This window comes from Thermomyces lanuginosus, assembly GCF_041956635.1.
Source record: "Thermomyces lanuginosus strain ATCC 200065 unplaced genomic scaffold VTN49scaffold_31, whole genome shotgun sequence".
In the NCBI taxonomy this organism is placed as follows: domain Eukaryota; kingdom Fungi; phylum Ascomycota; class Eurotiomycetes; order Eurotiales; family Trichocomaceae; genus Thermomyces; species Thermomyces lanuginosus.
The window spans coordinates 397,451-414,209 of record NW_027192365.1 but is presented as its reverse complement, the minus strand read 5'-3'; the positions used below and the strand labels follow the sequence as shown (position 1 = coordinate 414,209).

General features: G+C 50.3%; 9 protein-coding genes across 9 annotated transcripts; 4 read left to right on the top strand and 5 right to left on the bottom strand.

Moving 5' to 3' along the window:
• Positions 1 to 2,440: 2,440 nt before the first annotated feature.
• Positions 2,441 to 3,395, bottom strand: VTN49DRAFT_4173 (uncharacterized protein; the record flags this gene model as incomplete). The annotated part of the gene is made up of 4 exons (XM_069412090.1): positions 2,441 to 2,623; positions 2,694 to 2,856; positions 2,914 to 3,021; positions 3,088 to 3,395. 4 exons carry the CDS (start codon positions 3,393 to 3,395, stop codon positions 2,441 to 2,443), a joined length of 762 nt encoding a protein of 253 aa, XP_069267368.1.
• A 409-nt stretch (positions 3,396 to 3,804) lies between these two features.
• Positions 3,805 to 4,974, bottom strand: VTN49DRAFT_4172 (uncharacterized protein; the record flags this gene model as incomplete). The annotated part of the gene is made up of 2 exons (XM_069412089.1): positions 3,805 to 4,545; positions 4,606 to 4,974. 2 exons carry the CDS (start codon positions 4,972 to 4,974, stop codon positions 3,805 to 3,807), a joined length of 1,110 nt encoding a protein of 369 aa, XP_069267367.1.
• A 1,790-nt stretch (positions 4,975 to 6,764) lies between these two features.
• Positions 6,765 to 8,297, top strand: VTN49DRAFT_4171 (uncharacterized protein; the record flags this gene model as incomplete). The annotated part of the gene is made up of 2 exons (XM_069412088.1): positions 6,765 to 7,208; positions 7,266 to 8,297. 2 exons carry the CDS (start codon positions 6,765 to 6,767, stop codon positions 8,295 to 8,297), a joined length of 1,476 nt encoding a protein of 491 aa, XP_069267366.1.
• Positions 8,298 to 8,412: 115 nt separating this feature from the next.
• On the bottom strand, positions 8,413 to 9,264 carry VTN49DRAFT_4170 (uncharacterized protein; the record flags this gene model as incomplete). Its single annotated transcript, XM_069412087.1, has 1 exon — positions 8,413 to 9,264. One exon carries the CDS (start codon positions 9,262 to 9,264, stop codon positions 8,413 to 8,415), a length of 852 nt encoding a protein of 283 aa, XP_069267365.1.
• Positions 9,265 to 10,646: 1,382 nt separating this feature from the next.
• VTN49DRAFT_4169 (uncharacterized protein) lies at positions 10,647 to 11,135 on the top strand (the record flags this gene model as incomplete). Its single annotated transcript, XM_069412085.1, has 1 exon — positions 10,647 to 11,135. One exon carries the CDS (start codon positions 10,647 to 10,649, stop codon positions 11,133 to 11,135), a length of 489 nt encoding a protein of 162 aa, XP_069267364.1.
• Positions 11,136 to 11,151: 16 nt separating this feature from the next.
• Positions 11,152 to 11,361, bottom strand: VTN49DRAFT_4168 (uncharacterized protein; the record flags this gene model as incomplete). The annotated part of the gene is made up of 1 exon (XM_069412084.1): positions 11,152 to 11,361. One exon carries the CDS (start codon positions 11,359 to 11,361, stop codon positions 11,152 to 11,154), a length of 210 nt encoding a protein of 69 aa, XP_069267363.1.
• A 473-nt stretch (positions 11,362 to 11,834) lies between these two features.
• VTN49DRAFT_4167 (uncharacterized protein) lies at positions 11,835 to 12,834 on the top strand (the record flags this gene model as incomplete). The annotated part of the gene is made up of 3 exons (XM_069412083.1): positions 11,835 to 11,923; positions 12,000 to 12,537; positions 12,601 to 12,834. 3 exons carry the CDS (start codon positions 11,835 to 11,837, stop codon positions 12,832 to 12,834), a joined length of 861 nt encoding a protein of 286 aa, XP_069267362.1.
• A 1,135-nt stretch (positions 12,835 to 13,969) lies between these two features.
• VTN49DRAFT_4166 (uncharacterized protein) lies at positions 13,970 to 14,457 on the top strand (the record flags this gene model as incomplete). The annotated part of the gene is made up of 3 exons (XM_069412082.1): positions 13,970 to 14,137; positions 14,195 to 14,278; positions 14,341 to 14,457. 3 exons carry the CDS (start codon positions 13,970 to 13,972, stop codon positions 14,455 to 14,457), a joined length of 369 nt encoding a protein of 122 aa, XP_069267361.1.
• A 156-nt stretch (positions 14,458 to 14,613) lies between these two features.
• On the bottom strand, positions 14,614 to 16,595 carry VTN49DRAFT_4165 (uncharacterized protein; the record flags this gene model as incomplete). Its single annotated transcript, XM_069412081.1, has 4 exons — positions 14,614 to 15,426; positions 15,478 to 15,874; positions 15,920 to 16,032; positions 16,083 to 16,595. 4 exons carry the CDS (start codon positions 16,593 to 16,595, stop codon positions 14,614 to 14,616), a joined length of 1,836 nt encoding a protein of 611 aa, XP_069267360.1.
• Positions 16,596 to 16,759: the final 164 nt, after the last annotated feature.

Genomic DNA, 16,759 nt, shown 5'->3' with positions numbered 1-16,759 from the left:
ATCGTTTACATGGCATGAGAGTTGGCCGCCAAATATCTCTCTCACAGCGCAGTTTTTGCAGTCGACATCGATCACAGGCAAACCGGCGCGGTTGCTGGACAAAATCAAAGCATTGATTGACGTTGTCTGGAAGACGCGCGTACGATTTCCTCATACCGATGATAACAAGCTAACTTGTGCGCTGGCCAATTGCGAGATCCAAGCTGATGATTCTGCTAAATGGAAATAGTAAGAGAAATAGCCGACAGCTGCATTGATCTAGATGAGAAGTCGATTAATGCTGAACATCAGAATCCATGAACATGGTATCCTAAGGGGTACAGCAGCTTATTTTACCAAGGGGACAGATTCTACACAGTCCAGCATCGTGAGATCTCATTCGTTTGGACTGATGCATTGCCGCTGCCAAGGCTAGTTTCTGGAAATTGTGATCGCGGCAGTCAGCGCGACAATGAGATCTTCGTTCTCGGACGGGCTCCATTTTTGAACTGCGATGGAGACAGGGATGTCATCGTCTCGTCGCTTATTTTTGCAATCAAGCGAGCACAGGTCGTCCGTAGTCAGTATAATGCAGAGATTAGTGCCAGTGATGGACATGCATCACGCCTTGAGTTTCCAAGAACCCGATTCTAGGACCCTGTCCCCTGATGCGGCAGATTTCTGAGTTGCACAGCTAGATGCGCCATCGCCAGCTGGTGACGTGAGCGTAGGTTCCCCTCGGCATCAGTTCGGAAAATTTTTTTGGAATCATTCGTTGGCCAAACCCAATGCACAATGCATGGCGAGTGAGACTAGATATGCAGCGCTCCAGATCTCAATTACGGGCCAGGGCAGATGCGTTTACGGTTCAACAGAAGGATCCAAATTCATGGATCGATTTCCTTTCTTGGAGGTCACGTAAAAGCTTTAACAGTCCGAAGAGTGTTCGAGCTACGATCTCGAGTGAAATCTGCAGGCATCCGCCTTCGTAGAATGAGCCGTCAAGACGACTGGCAGGAACTCCCGGACGCTCCACAGCGGCAGGATCAATGAATGGCTCTGCGAGAATGCGGGCAAGAATTTCTAACAAGCTCCCAGAACGCTGATGTGATCAAATTACCAGAGTAAGGTACGGAAGTAATTAGATCTCGGGGAAAAAAAAAAAAAAAATTAGCCGGGGCCGTGCGTTGGATCTGATCGAGAACGCCGACTGACTTTATGGACCACTTCACTACGGATCAGTATGCTATGATCAGTAGGCATGCACTACCTAATCGACTTTCTCCTGGGAGTGGGTTCGGATGTCTTCGAACGCGACATTTAGAAATGGGAGATACCAAGCCAAGACACATGCACGGTGATGAAAAGTGACGTTCGTCGGCGTCCCGAGCATGCCCAGTCTATGGCGGCTGCATTGTCTACCTACCTACCTCTAGGTACCTCAGGAATAGATCATGAGCCCTGGCCTCCCCCGCGGTCCCGAGTTCAGCATCTGCTTTACTCCAAACAGACGCTGTTCGGCCCCGTATTAAACGCTCGTGCCACCCTGAGTCATTATTGTTCAACTTCTGATGATAGACTTTACTCGCGTATGAGCCCGATCATACGTCAAGAGGCGCAGTTACAGCCTTGACTCGATTCGTCGATCATCATTTTGATTGCTTTCCCTTTTGAATTGCCAACCCTTTACATAATTGATAACAAAAATAGTAAGCTACGAGATTTTATTGACAGACTTTCGGGATCTCTCAAACCGGCCGGGCGAGACTCAGCAGGCGGAAAGAAAATGGCTCCATTCGCGACGCCAATCAATCTGAAGATCTGCCGTCGCAGACCGATCAGAGATTCGGCCCGTCATCTTGTTTCTCCAGCTATCTCGACCAACGGGGGAGGAGATATGGCGTTGTAGATAGTAGGTTATGTTCTCTATGACTGAAATTGTCCCTTATGACTGAGTCATGCATGCTATGCGTCCAATGGCTTCGAATCTAGCATGAAGTAGTGCATTCTAATTCTTTTGGAAGAGAACTCTTTAACTCTTTGCGGAAGGCATAAATAAATGCTAACAGATCTCTTTGATGAGACAAAAAAACGACGTTCAGGTCACCTCGGTGAGAGTACCCATTGAGGAAATTGAGGCTGGTAGCCCTAATTTGAGAATGTGAATTGATTGGAGGGTTGATGCTTGGTCTCCCAAAAAGTAATCAAGTTGAGGCTCCGATCGCAAATCCTAGAAAAAGATTGAAGAGAAGATGAATCAACGGCCCATCGCACTATCCATCAACATGACAAGCCTCGGCCCAGGGCTGTCGCACTTGCTGTGGTTTTGGATGATAGTATTATCAGTTGATGGTCGATTCGAAACAAATCGGAAATGATCTTCACCATCAGATCTTGGGCCAAGTGCTCCCTCGGTGACGACGCCAAAGTCTCTTTGCATCGAGCTTTCCACACAATAAACTTACCACGGTAGTTGGCCGCCTTTATACTCATTCTGACCAGGTTGAGGTTTCCAGGTTGGAACATTGATGTTAAAGAAACACCCATTGTCCTTGGCACTTGCACTATGCAAAACGTCAAGCACCCCTTTTGCTCCGGTCTCTAGGGAGAGTTCACTGCCAGTCGTGCCGACAGTCTGCAGATACTGAACAAATGCGAGTCAGTCAGCTGCGAATTCAATTTACTCTCGAATATAGACTTCCGACGAGACCTACCCCGGGATTGACTGCGAGAAATGTGAAGCCTTCTTGGTGTAGACCAGGGTCCAAAGCGTACTGCCTTGTCAACATGTTCAATGCCGCCTTGGAGATCTTGTATGCGGGTTTAGGATAGCCAATGTACTTTTGGGCGAGCCCAATCGAGCCCATCGCAGAAGAGCTGCATGAAGAATCAGTGGTTCTGAACCCAAGATGCGACCGCGATTTTGACCCATACATGTTCAGAACTTTTTTGCTCTTTCCGTTTCTTAGTAAGGGAAGAAATGCTGTTGTAACCAGATGGACACTGTTAACATTCGCGCAAAAGGTTGAAACAAGATCCGTCCTATGGTTGACAGGCAGTGCATCAGCAGGACAGGCTTCGAATCCTACAATGAGGATCCCGACTCACATCTGCGTCACGTCCGTTGTTGTATTGCTCATGACTCCGGCATTGTTGATCAGAATATCCAACCCATTGTTGGTGATGGCCTGGACTTTCTTGACAGCCTCTTTGATACTATTCTCATCCGTGGCACACATCTGAAGCACAAACAGTCGAGATTCATGCTTTCGTCTCAAATCCCTTAAAAATTCACTTTCCTTTCCAACCGTCGCGATGACTTGGAAGACATCTTTCTCTTCGAAGCACTCAACGAGGATCTTGACCAGTTCTAGGCCGAGACCAGATGATCCACCAGTCACCAGATAGGATGCCATTGTGGTGATGGGTGTTTGGATGGTTGACAGGAAAGATCTCGGTTCGACTCAATACTGAGAGCTCAACATCTAAGGTTTGTCCGGAAGGGTTTGACGTCACGGTGAAGGTATCAGACGCAACATGGCCGAGTCTATAAGCTCTGACGTCCCTGGTAGGAACCACAAGAGAGTTCCCCCTGAGGCGGTCTGTTGCGACTTCTTAATCTCACAATTGGCAAGATGCTGATTCACTCTAGCGAATGACGGGCCATCTTATTTCCACATACCCTTCGAAAACGATAAATCCAGGACTATATATACATAAGAAAAACCGGAAAAAAAAAAGAGTAAAGAGTCAATGCTTGAAACGAATGATCAAAGACTGGTGCCACTCAGCGTCGGAGCCATGGATACCGTTGACCAACACCCGTCAGATTACCTTTGTGATTCCTGACAAAAATCCCTTTGCTGAGGTCTTCTTGGCCATAACAACAGCAAGACAACTCGCCACTATCTCGACAAGTAAGCCAGTGGGATCGTCTGCCTTTTCAATCACACTCAATCGGCCCACTGTCTGTCGTGTTGACAGGTTCTGCCACACCGCAAGAACCCTTTCCGGATTGTCCGCGGGAACTAACTTCATGTCACCGTCCTGCGGGCTGTTGTGGTGATCGCCCAGCATTGACGGGACTGATTTAGAAGGCTTCCAGTAGAATACCAGCATCGTCGGGGGTGTTGGAACCCCGACTGGGTGGTAGCGCGTGATCTCCACTCGGAATTTTCGCTCGACACCCTCTCGTATGATCACGACCGTACCCTTGAGGTTTTGGTTCTGGCCGTTGGTGGTCTGGTAAGACATCGGCACTTGATACCTCACGGCGCCAGGATGCTGTGGCTCGAAGATCTCGACGTCGGCTCGCAATCCAAGTAGGCTGTCGCCTTCTTGGTACTGAACTCGCGAAATGCAATCTGGCGTGGCGGCCATGAGAGAGTGACGTCGGTCAACAGATCCAGTTTGCAGGGTGCCGAGGTAGAGCTGGAACGCATCGGGGCGATAGAAGCGTCCACGAAGAGACTGGATGTGACGAGAGTGGTAGGATGGTCCTCGAATTGGTGACGAGCCACCAACGGGATGGACTTGATATGATCCTGACTTGGAGGAGGAGGATGCCTGTCAAAGCCATCAGCCGCCTACACATGGAGGAATATCGTGCGCGACCGGTTCACTCACGTCCTTGGAGACGTCGAAGATATGATGAGGCCGCAAGATCTTATGGCCGTACCATTCGTCGTCCATAACTGCCTCCGCGATGGTGGAAATTCCACCTCCGTGATTCCCGCTGGCACTAGCTCCTCCTCCTCCTCCTGTGTTCATCCCAGGTCCTCCATGACTGATTCCTCCTGGATGTAATGTCTGTCCTCCATGGGCCATTCCTCCTTGGCCTACTCCGTTTGCCCCGTGCGCTCCATGTCCTGACGCTCCGTGTGCAGATGTGCCGTACCCTGATCCTCCGTACCCTCCTCCACCGCTCCCTCCGCCGCCTCCGCCGGAGTGCTTATCGTCTGAAACCCAGTCAAAAAGGTCACCGATCAAATCCATGATTCAAACGCGGAAGGCAGTAAGCGGATCGCACTTGAGTAATTCATAAAGAGGAACAATGCCATTGCTTGTTCCCTCCACCCTCATCCACGTGAGTGATTATATAGGGTTTCGTTGGAAGATCCCTGATCTAAATTAGACCTATTTTTGATTTTGACTTTCATACCCGTCCCCAGAGGTTCCATAATCTGAAGCTCGCCAGCAACTTCTTGTTCTCCATCCCTCCATCGTGGCACAGTGACCATCGTTCATCCTCTCGACTCCGCGAGTGCCGACTCCCGAAGTTTGCTGGGATGGATGGAGCCGGTGCACCAGTTCAGCTGGCATCTGGCGTTGGTCCGCTTGGAGTCTGCCACAATTTGTCAACCCGCAAATGATATTGGTGTAAGCCAAGCCGGAAAGCCCACACGATACGAGCTTAACCCATTGATGCCCTAAACCTCTTCGTGACTAAAATGCTTTTTGGAAGTTTGGACGAACCTCACCGGATTGCTTGGCTTTGTAATTTGGCTTCTGCCTCTGAAACGTTCCTGTTGGTTAGGATGTCCAAGAGACGTCAATCCAGTATCCATCAATTCGTTTCAGCGGATAAGTATTTCATGAGTTCAGCTTGCTGCCGGATTGAAGCTCGCAATGCTGATCGCTTTTGCTGTCGGTTTTCGCAAGACAATTTCGTATTTAGTTTAGATGCCAAGATCAGGTATTATGTCATTGGTCCCATCAAAGCAGATCATTGCGGATAGATGCCAATCAGATCTGAGCCCTGAGTACGGGGTTCGCGGTAATTACAAGCAAAAAACAAATGTTTATTTTTGCATCATGAATTGTTATGCCTAACGACCTAACAGTAACCAGGTTTGTTAGATCGTGGCTTGGCGACATGTACCGGGCAGTGCCGGTGCAATGATCGTAGTGAGGTCATATTCGCTACTCCGTAAATAGCGCTTTGGGGCGAAAGCATTTTTAGCTCTGTAGACCCTCAAGTACTCCCTAAATCGAGCGCGAAGCACGGAGTACGCTCTTCGTATGAAGTTGCAACTGGTACACTGCTTGGACGGAGAATGTGTCATGAGAAACGAATTTTAAAACAACTCAAGGGAAACTGGGATCTCTGCATTCCCCGCAGTCTTTTTTATGGCCAATTCAATGCAGGTTTTGTGAGATTTGAGCGACAATCACCCAATGATACTCTGTGTGATGAATAGCGGTAAGCCCAGCTTATCTTGGCTGTATGTTGACAGACGCCCTCTGCAACTTTAATTTTTTGCAAGCATTCCTGAAATACGAATACGACGGTAGCTCCTCGGCTAAAGCTTAAACCCATCTCCCACGATCCCATTGTCGCGTGATCCAATTCATCTTAAGGGGAGCTGCCCGTACGGAGCTACTGAGCGAATGCCAGTTGATGGTCTGAACAAACTGTAGTGGCTAGCAAGTATCATTGTGCAGAGTACTCCGTACTCCGTACAAGCATGGTTTTCGTATGGAATGCTTCATAGTTGGAGAGAGGTTGCGAAATAGCCCTCACCGCCTACGGGAACACGGATGGGTTTATTCGCTCCCAATCGCGACGTCATTCAAAATCTATTGACTTGCATTTCAGCGCTACAAGGGACCCATTGTGCGAATCCACTGTTCAGAGGTATTAGATGATGTAGGTATATCTCAATTCGTCCAATTGAAGCTCATTGAGTTCGTCTGCAACTCGAATTGGCGACGAATATTCTAACGCACATGAAAGTTGGCTCCTCTCTACAGTGCTCACCATCCCCTCCTAACGCCGGCACCCGATGAGGGCCTCACTCCCAACGATATCACGCGGGGGCCTTAGGTCTCCCGTATCAGCGGCTTTCCACCAGCGTACCGCTTCGTATCTCATTCGTCCAACATGTTCCCTGCAACTTAGGCACGCATCAACAGCTGCCGCGGAGACAGCAGCAGCAGCAGCAGCAGCAGAGGTGGCAGCGAAACCTGTCAGGCGCTCCAAAAGCGTTCTCAGAAAAATTACCTTTCGCGTGTTGCTGGGCGCCGGGCTTATAGGCGGCTACCTCTACGTAACGGATACCAGAGCGAGCGCTCACCGATATGTGGTTGTCCCACTCCTCCGCTGGTTGTACCCCGATGCAGAGGAGGCACACCACGTGGGTGTTGCGGCCTTGAAGAAATTGTATCGCTGGGGCCTGCACCCGCGAGAACGCGGCCATCCGGACAATGACGGACTTTTGGCGACAAAGGTTAACCATCTTTCGCTGCCAAATTGATAATTAGGGGTACCTTGTTGACTGTGGTAGGTCTTTGGATATACTATTTCTAATCCCATCGGTATCTCCGGCGGACTCGACAAACATGCCGACATCCCCGATCCTCTGTTCGCCTTGGGACCCGCGATCGTGGAGGTTGGCGGCACAACACCCCAGCCTCAGGAGGGCAACCCGAAGCCGCGGGTATTCAGGCTGCCATCGCAATCTGCAATGATCAATCGTTACGGTCTGAACTCCAAAGGCGCCGATCACATGGCTCAGGTGTTGCAGCAGCGTGTGAGAGAGTTCGCTTTCGCCAATGGCTTCGGGTATAATGCGCAAGGCGAGCGACGGGTTCTGAACGGTGAAGCTGGCGTTCCGCCGGGAAGTCTAACGGAAGGCAAACTGCTCGCCGTTCAGGTTGCCAAGAACAAGGTTACACCGGACAATGACATCGATGCAGTGACCAAAGACTACGTATACTGTGTCGATCGACTTGGAAAGTACGCGGATATCTTGGTCGTCAACGTCTCCAGCCCTAATACCCCCGGACTTCGCGACCTGCAAGCTACCGAACCCCTGACCGCGATTCTCAAAGGTGTAGTTAACGCCGCAAAGAGAATCGATCGCAAAGTGAAGCCGTACGTCATGGTCAAGGTCAGCCCCGATGAAGACTCGGATGAGCAAGTCGTGGGTATCTGCCATGCAGTGCAGGTTTCGGGGGTCGACGGAATCATTGTTGGTAACACAACGAAACAACGTCCGGCTCCCTTGCCGAAAGGATTTACCCTGCCGCCCGCCGAACAGAGGGTATTGAGTGAAGTGGGTGGCTATTCTGGACCGCAGCTCTTCGACCGCACCGTGGATCTTGTCGCGCGGTATCGCGAGAAGCTTGCGCAGGCTGGCGTCGACAAGACGATCTTCGCCTCTGGTGGTATCACCAATGGTAAGCAAGCGCAGGCCGTGCTGGATGCGGGTGCCTCAGTTGCCATGATGTACACGGCGGTGGTGTATGGTGGTGTCGGCACGATCACGCGGGTGAAGAATGAACTGCGCAAGGAGCGTGTTATAACCAAACACTGATTAAAATTACGAAAAGGTCCGAGATTGAAATGCCAACTTTTTTCATCGTGCGACTATATTTTTGTATAATACAGCCATCTACGTACGCTCTAGCTAGGTTCAGTCAAATGCTACATCACAATGTTTCCTCAACTTCCTTGACTACCTTCCTGACTCCCTCAATCTCGTGAGCGAATCGACCCAGGAACATCCCGTCCACAGCCTTCCCAAGCCCGCCGGGACCCCATAACCCCGGACCAGCACTGCCACCATAGAGCACGCGCACGGGCCCCGGTCGGTTTCCGATAACAGCCCGAATACCAGTCACCACGGCAGAGACATGTTCCACGCTCGCGGGCTTCGGCTTCCCAATCGCCCAGACTGGTTCATACGCAAAGATAACCGGGGCCGTCTCAGGCAGGGCCTTCAGCACCGCACGGACCTGGACCTCGCATTCCCTGACGGCCGCTTCAACTGCCGCGCATGTCTCGGGCCCAGGAGTGTTCACCTCGCCGATGCAGACCAGGGGGATCAGCCCGTGGGCGGACACCGCTGCGGCCTTCTTGGCGGTGATCTCATCCGTCTCTCCAAATATTGATCGCCGCTCGGCATGACCCAGCTCCACGATCGACGCGCCGATCTCCTTGAGCGCCAGCGGTGACACTTCACCGGTGTACGGGCCCAGGGATTCCCAGAACGAATCCTGCGCACCGAGCAGGAATGGCGGTGGCAAGTGGTCTGCTTTCTCTTGATTGGTGCTTGATTCCCACTCTCGGATGATTTCGGCGGACGGATAGACGGTTAGGAAGTCGGGGATTAGAGCCAGCAGCAATTTCTCCCGGTTCTGCGGACGAACAATCTCATTCTTGGGGTCGAGTAACCCACGTAGATATTCTAGGGTGCGAGAGGGAGTGAAGTACATCTTCAACGAGATGAAGAGGATCTTTTTGGGGAGGACGGGATATGTGATGGAATCCGAGGACGCCATTGCGGAATCGTGTGTTTTGTGCAGCAATTTACCAATGTACTCTCGCTAGGGATCGAACTGAATTGCAAGCTATAGCGATGGCTGTTTCTTCTGGGCTTTCCATGCGCAAGGGCAGAGCGTGATGTGGCCGTTATTGGCGCGAATCTCGTTCGATGCGGCGAAATGACACACCGGCGAGTATGTACCGTGCACCTGAAGCTATCAATTAGCGAACTGAGTGCATAGGGAAGCGCAAAAATGACCTACGAGTTCGAGGACTAGTATACTCGCGTATGTCATTCAATCCGAGCGCGAGAGTGGGCTGACCACGGCTCCCGTGACGGAAAACCAACTGTCCTTGCAGGATGCGCCGAGGGATGGATCTAAAAAGGGGCTACTACGACATCTAGTACTTAGATCGACTCGAATATTCTTCGTCTGTCTTTGTCCTTCGACGACGAACTTGTCCTGTTGGAATGAAACTGCGGAGAGCCCGTTCTCGGTCAAGCGTGACGCTGAAGCCCTCGGCCGATCGGCGTCATCACCGGAATCTTTTCTTAACCCTGATCAGGCAATTTACGGTTACAGTCACATGACCAGGACAGGAAGCCAATCTTACCCCTCTCGGCAATTTGCCGAGGGTCAAGTGCTGACTAAGCGAGCATATCCAATCAAACCGGAAGCGGCGACGACGATCGGAGTTTGACCGAACGCACGAAAGGAGAAGACCGTCGGAAACACCTCATTCGGTATTCCGTTTCGGCCCGAGAGTAGTCGGTCCCTCGGAGAAGGTCAGTTGCCATGGTTCATGCACTTGTTACTTTCTTCGACCCTGAAAAGTGTCAAGAGATGTACTTCTGGTTCAGGGCCGACCGCACATGGTAATACATGTAGTTTGCCATCATATTATTCATCATTGATCCAAACTTCCGGACTCCCATCCTCCCGAGAACTGCGTCTTCACTCTTCAATTTAACCGGGGAAGTGGGGAGAGCCTTTTACGCTGCGGAGCCCTCCGTGGATTCAATGATCTCATCGCGGGGCAGCTAACCATCCGCCACATCGCATTTAGCATAGACGACTGATCTGTATGAAGCGATTAATTGGCTGTTGTCGATGCTTAGCAAGCAAACCTGCTTTTTTGAGCCCTCCAATCCTTGTAAAACATGCCGAGCTATGGTTTATGGCAGGGCCTATTCACTGATCGGTGGTCCCGGGCGGGTGCCGGGTGCGGGTAGATTGGAGACGGTGATCAACTCTAGTAATTTCAGAGCTGATATAAAAGGGCTCATTGCTCTGAATCATCCGTATTCTGCATATCATTCCGCGCATATATCTTTTAACGACTTCTATACATATTGCATTGTTGTTGATTGATACCTGATTGCTACCCTTCGTCCAACATGTCTGCCGATCTCAAGCCTCTCCGCATCGTCATGGCCGGCGATGACGCCGGTTTCCAGTACAAGAAGGAGATCAAGGCTGTACTGGAGAAGAGCCCCCTTGTTGAGTCTGTCATCGACGTTGGCGTGAACGACACATCGGACAAGACGGCCTATCCTCACCCGGCCGTCGCGGGAGCTAAGATGATCGCGGAGGGCAAAGCCGACCGCGGTCTGTTCATCTGCGGAACTGGCCTTGGTGTGGCCATCGCTGCCAACAAAGTTCCCGGCATCCGAGCCGTCACCGCCCATGATCCTTTCTCCGTCGAGCGTTCTGTCCTCAGCAACGATGCCCAGGTGCTCTGCATGGGCCAGCGCGTGGTCGGCATCGAGCTTGCCAAGAAGCTTGCCCTCGACTGGCTGACCTACCGCTTCGACCCCAAGAGCGCCTCCGCCGCCAAGGTTCAGGCCATTACCGATTACGAGAAGCAGTTCAACGGCAGTGCTTAAACGATTGAAAATCTATCTACGATTCTCGATGGTCGTCAAAAATTCCGACCGCTTCGAAGAAAATTGTCCCTTCGCCACCAGAGTTGTTCCACGGTCGGTTTGCCATGAACCCTGGATGTTGGAAGGAATCAAATGTTTGGACGAAAATTATTTTGGGTTTGGATCGGAATTTACGAGGACTGTCGGATATTTCCTGGGATTGTTCCTGGCACCTTTGACTGTACATATTTTGGGGTAAAAGTTTAGCAGGAAAAAATAGAGGAAATGGAAATTGTACGCGGTCATGATCAATACAACGTTGGACATTCTCTGCTATTTTCTAACGTGTAAAGTGGTCATCTGTAGATATATAAAATTGCGCGTGGCCGTTTACAAATGCATCTAGTTCAAAGTTTCGGCCAACATCGATATCTTTCTATCCGCCATCTTCCACCCCCAAACTTAGCAGCTCGGAGAAATTCAACACAAAACAAGAATCATCTAGTGAGTACTGCTCCCAAAGGATTCTGGAGGACTCCGTATCCTTCTTTCCCAATACTTGGGTCACGTGAATCACAATCGCAATTGTTTACCGTGCCTGTTCACAACTTACAAATGCGACCCTGACCCTAAGTGACGGAGCGGTTGCCCTGAACTTTTTTTTTACCTCTACAATAGACACCCCGAACAGCGCTCTACATTGCGCGGGTCACATCAGCAATGCCGACCTCATACGAGCTCAAAGAAAAGGGCAATCAGCTCTTCAAAGAGGGCGACTATTCCGGTGCGGAGGAGGCATATTCGGAAGCGTACGTGAAATCGCCCGGAAAGGGGAATGCTATTGTGGGGTGTTAGAGTACTGACCGGCGACACGCAACATTGCAGGATTTCCAAAAACCCGTCCGAACCGAGCTTCTTTACCAACCGTGCAGTCACCCGCTTGAAGCTGGAAAAATGGGAAGGCGCAGAGCAAGATGCCCGCACCGCTATCAGGCTCATTGGCTCAAAGACCCCTACTAGCTTCAAGAGCAGCGTCTACCTTGGGCAGGCCTTGCTAGAACTCAACCGACCGCAAGAGGCATACGACGTCGCTATCGAAGCGTATCGCACCAGCTTGGAGACCAATGGCGCGCAGGCCGAGAGTCTATCCCGAATCGTGCTGCGAGCTAAACAGAAGATCTGGGCTATGAAGGAGACCGCGCGCTTGCGAGAAATGAACAGCACTTTGGCCAGCGTGGAGGGATTGATCGAAGCGGAGCTTGAGCGCGACTTGGAAGAAGCGAAGCGACAGCTAGAAAGTGGCGAGATTGGCGAGATTGCGTACAATGAGGACACTAGAGCCCTGCGGGAAGAGGCCCAGAAGAAAATCCAATATGTGCGCGAAGCATTCAAAGCTGCGACGAATGGCGAGGTCGCTGAAAGAGTACGTTGCTGAGTTGCTATCCTCTCTGCCAAGGCCGGAAAACTCGCCGCTGACTCATCCCAGGTCATTCCCGACTACGTCGTAGACAACATCACCTTCGAGATTATGCATGACCCTGTGGTCACTTTGTCAGGACATAGCTTTGACCGGGTTGCCATCACGAAGCACATCGAGCAGTCAGGCGTAGATCCCATCACGCGGGTACCCATGTCTGTCAAGGACTTGCGACCAAACTATGCGCTCAAGCAAGTCTGCGAAGAGTTCCTGGACAAGAACGGATGGGCGGCTGATTGGTGATTCCTTCCATCGAGTGCTTTTTGTTACTCGTGAAATCTCCCAGTGTCTCTGTTGATACATGTAGGGTCTTTTTTATTTTTTTCTTCATTTCTTTGATTATGTATTTCTCTGCACTGGATTCGATGGCGGTGGCGTTTTGGGTCGCTTTTGGGACTATTCATGGGAGCATGTGACACGCATCGTCATTCGGGTACAGATACGGAGTAGATAGCATTGAGTGCATTGCACATACAATAGTCATTTATCCAAGGAGTACGGAGTAATGCGCTCACATGGTTTGCGGATTCATCTGAACTTCTGAAGGTCCCTGAATAGTTAATTATCTGAATTATCTTGATATCAGATGGATAGAATTACGTCACTCGAGTATCAATCGTCAGGAATTCCGCGGAACACAAATGCATTCCCACAGCAACGAGATTATGTGTATTATATTTCTTTCATCCCTAAATACCGTACTTATCCCAAGTGTCGAGACCTCAACTAGAGATGCAATTGCTGGACAGAGGGAGAATGAACTGGACAACAGTTCCGGAAACCGGAAGCTTGATTTCCTGATCTGATCAGGGCCTGACGAAAAGTGGATCACTTGGACCCCTCACTACCCCCAACGCATGCCCCTCATTCGCTGACTGAAGACTGGCGAGGCATGTGACGGATTCAAACAGCCCTCTCGACGCAGGTGAACAGCTCAACAAATTCTGGTTCAGAGCCCTAATTAGGACCCGAAGATACTACGTATACGTAGATTAGTCATGGAGCTGCCAGATGGGAACCCCGCCATGGAAGGACCCAACTACATAAGCCACGAAGGTTTTCACAGCCAAAGCTGAGGAGGACTGTTGATCGCTGGATTCTTAGTGTTGCGTTCAACACCTTTTCAACTTGGCTGATCACAGCATAAAGTAAGTCCGTCAGGTGAATAGAATTGTTGTTTTGCCGCGTATAGAGTGTTCTTGCTAGCCAAATCTCTCATTCATCTGATCATTGCATGCTTTCGTCTCAACTTTGACCCTTCCCACCCAGATTGCCCAGGCTCCTACCGGTCTTCTTCTGCTTAATCTGTCGTCCAGGGGATACAATTCGCTGACATGGATTTTGATCAACAGCTACTCCCACAAAACAAGTCTGAACCATGTCGACCGAAGAAAAGTCAGCCGAGTTTAAGGAAAACCTGAAGCATGCCACGCAGGCTTCGGGCGATGAAGAGCTTGCCCGCCAGTTCGCGGAAGCCGCAGAGTTTATGGGCTCGTTGAAGGATAGGAGCCCCCCAGTTAATCTGTCTCAAGACGAGCTGCTTGAGGTGCGAATTAATAAGAGAATGGGTATCGGAGGACCATCATATCTAACATAGATGCAGACGTACGCCCTCTTCAAGGAGAGCGTCCAGAACCCCCCCTTCGACCCCAAGAGTGAACCTACTACTTGGGGCTTCAATTTCAAGGTACGCTCATGTCCTTTGAATCCTTGCATGAGTGGTTGCTGACGCTGGCCGTCCGCCTACAGGGGAAATACAAGTTCCAGGCCTGGAAGAAGCTCCACGAGAGTGGCATTACTCCCGCCGAAGCGCAGAAGAAATATGTCGAGTTTGTTGAGAGTCTTAAACAGAAGTACAATCTGTAAAAGGAGGGACAATATACGGCGGTATAAATCGAGACGAGTGCCACGTGCCATCTAAATAGATGGAATATCTAACGTTAGCTAGTTCTAATGAGCTACCCTCTGTATCTAAGTGACTCAGGAATTTGTTCGTATCATTCACACCGCACAGAGCTGCTGTCATCCCTCCCAAGTTCGTCCAAGCCAGTCGGGCTCGGAGTGATTCGCAGTATTGCACCATGGTACATCATGCGCCCTGTATCGTGTCAGTGGAAGGTCGTATGCCATTCGTAATCCAACAACCGCCGACGGTAATGATTCTTGGATTCCCGGCTCGTTATTGGCATCAGTAGAGGATTGACTGGGTAGGTCTGTCTTGAAGCAAGGTCGCATCACAGCCGGTTTGACTTTTCGAGAGGCCAGTTCCATATTGCCGTCATTCTCACTTTCGAATGTACCTGCTACAAGACTGGGCCAGACAAGAACACCAATTTCCCAGCTACAAATCCTGACTTCTCCATTTGCATTTGCAGCAGAACCCCAGGCCTGGGTTGACATATTTGCGGATGTCACCAGGGCCCAATCAATTTGATCCATTTTGGAGCCATCAGAGAAACGAATGTAGGTCTTGATGTGAGGTGCTGCGCGACGCCGTCCGGCTTCGCGCTTTGGCATAGCTCTCGGGGAAGCCATCGTCTTATTTTCGATACCTAGTCCCTGGGAAGCATCCGGTTGATCGCCCGCCCATTGACAAAGGTACGGACGCAGATATTGAAGTTGCTTCTGCTGGGCTGGACTCTGCAGTTTCATATGGATCGAACCACCTGAGCTGTAACCATTCAATGAACGACGGATCTCGTCTGGAGTCGGAAAGATAATTGAAAACTGAGGCTGCTCTTGTTTCTCTAAGAATGTAGACTCTGGACATAGGGAATGGAACAAGACCTCCTTTAGCCATGTATCTGTTTGGCCTAAGGATGCTATTGACGAAACCTGCAGTTCCTTAGTACTCTGTCTTGCAGGGTTTCTGACTGGCTTCCATACCTGGATTACAATATGTGGTTTTCCTTGACGTTCAACGGAGTTATCAATCGGAATCCGCTTCAGTGTGTCATGCAATGCTGGCCAGCCCCATAATGTGTTCTTGTTACTGTCCAGACCAGATAGTTTCTGTTTCGACGGAACGCTCGCGATCAATGCAGCTCGAACTGCAGAAAAGTCGTATTTCCGAAGCTGCTTCACAAGGGAACCCGTCCTTTTTTGGCCGTAAAACTCAAGGTAGGCCAAAAGGTCTCTCTTGAACCTAGCGCCTGTCCCAAACGCTGGTGTTTCATCCATTCTGGGCGTTGCCGATTCCAACGGTAGTAGGGGTGATTGCCAGACAGCTTGGCACATATTTGCCCAATCCATCGGAATCATATTCGCGGTGTGGATGATGATTCTGCAGTTATCAGTATGTATCTTTACATGAATGCTACAAACATACTGTGCCAGATCGTCATGACGGAGAAGCACCATCATCTTTGAATGGTGAGTCCCAAATGGCTCCGGCATGTATGCTGTGATGGCTTCAACATTTGAATACCGAGCGCATGCTTCCTAATGGAATGTCAGTTTGACACAGCATCAAAACAATTCTGCCGACATACGTCGATCCGAATGCGATTCGCGGATTCTTTTTGCCATGACCCATGGACGATTTTGACTTGGACCATGTTTCGAACATCTTCATCGAATTGATCCATCAAGAAATCCACGTCGAACAGGTAATTGAATTGCCAGCATTCTCGGATCATTGGATCACCCAGGATGTCCCGGAGCTTGACAGTCTCATTATTATTTCCAGTCGAGATGGGGATATCCCGAATATACGTGAGCTTAATAGGGGACGTAATGAGTTTGGGCTGACTTCGTGTGGTGTCCGAGTCATGTTTGCTTTCTCGCTGGTGCTGGTTAGTTGACCCCGGGCTACAATAGATGGTGCTCGGCGGACTTCGAGGCTGTTTCTGTGGACTTTCGCTCCGTGCAGGTGGGCTAATGGACCTTTTCAGCGACTTCAATTTGGTGGTGGAAGACTCGAGCCTGGGACTTAGCGTTTTGGTCGTCCTGTCATCTTCTGCCACCTTTTCATGATGAAGTTTTTGTTTCTTTGAAGGATGCATTATTGTGAGAAACTTGATTAGTCAAGAATTGGTCATGCTGATTTCCCCTGCCTCTAGGAACCTCGAGGGTCCAAATCCAACTGCTTGCTTGGCTTTAGGATGACCTACCAGCAAGAGGCAGCAAGAGGCTGCAAAAGGCGCACTGCCGCTCTGGAAGCGCCGTT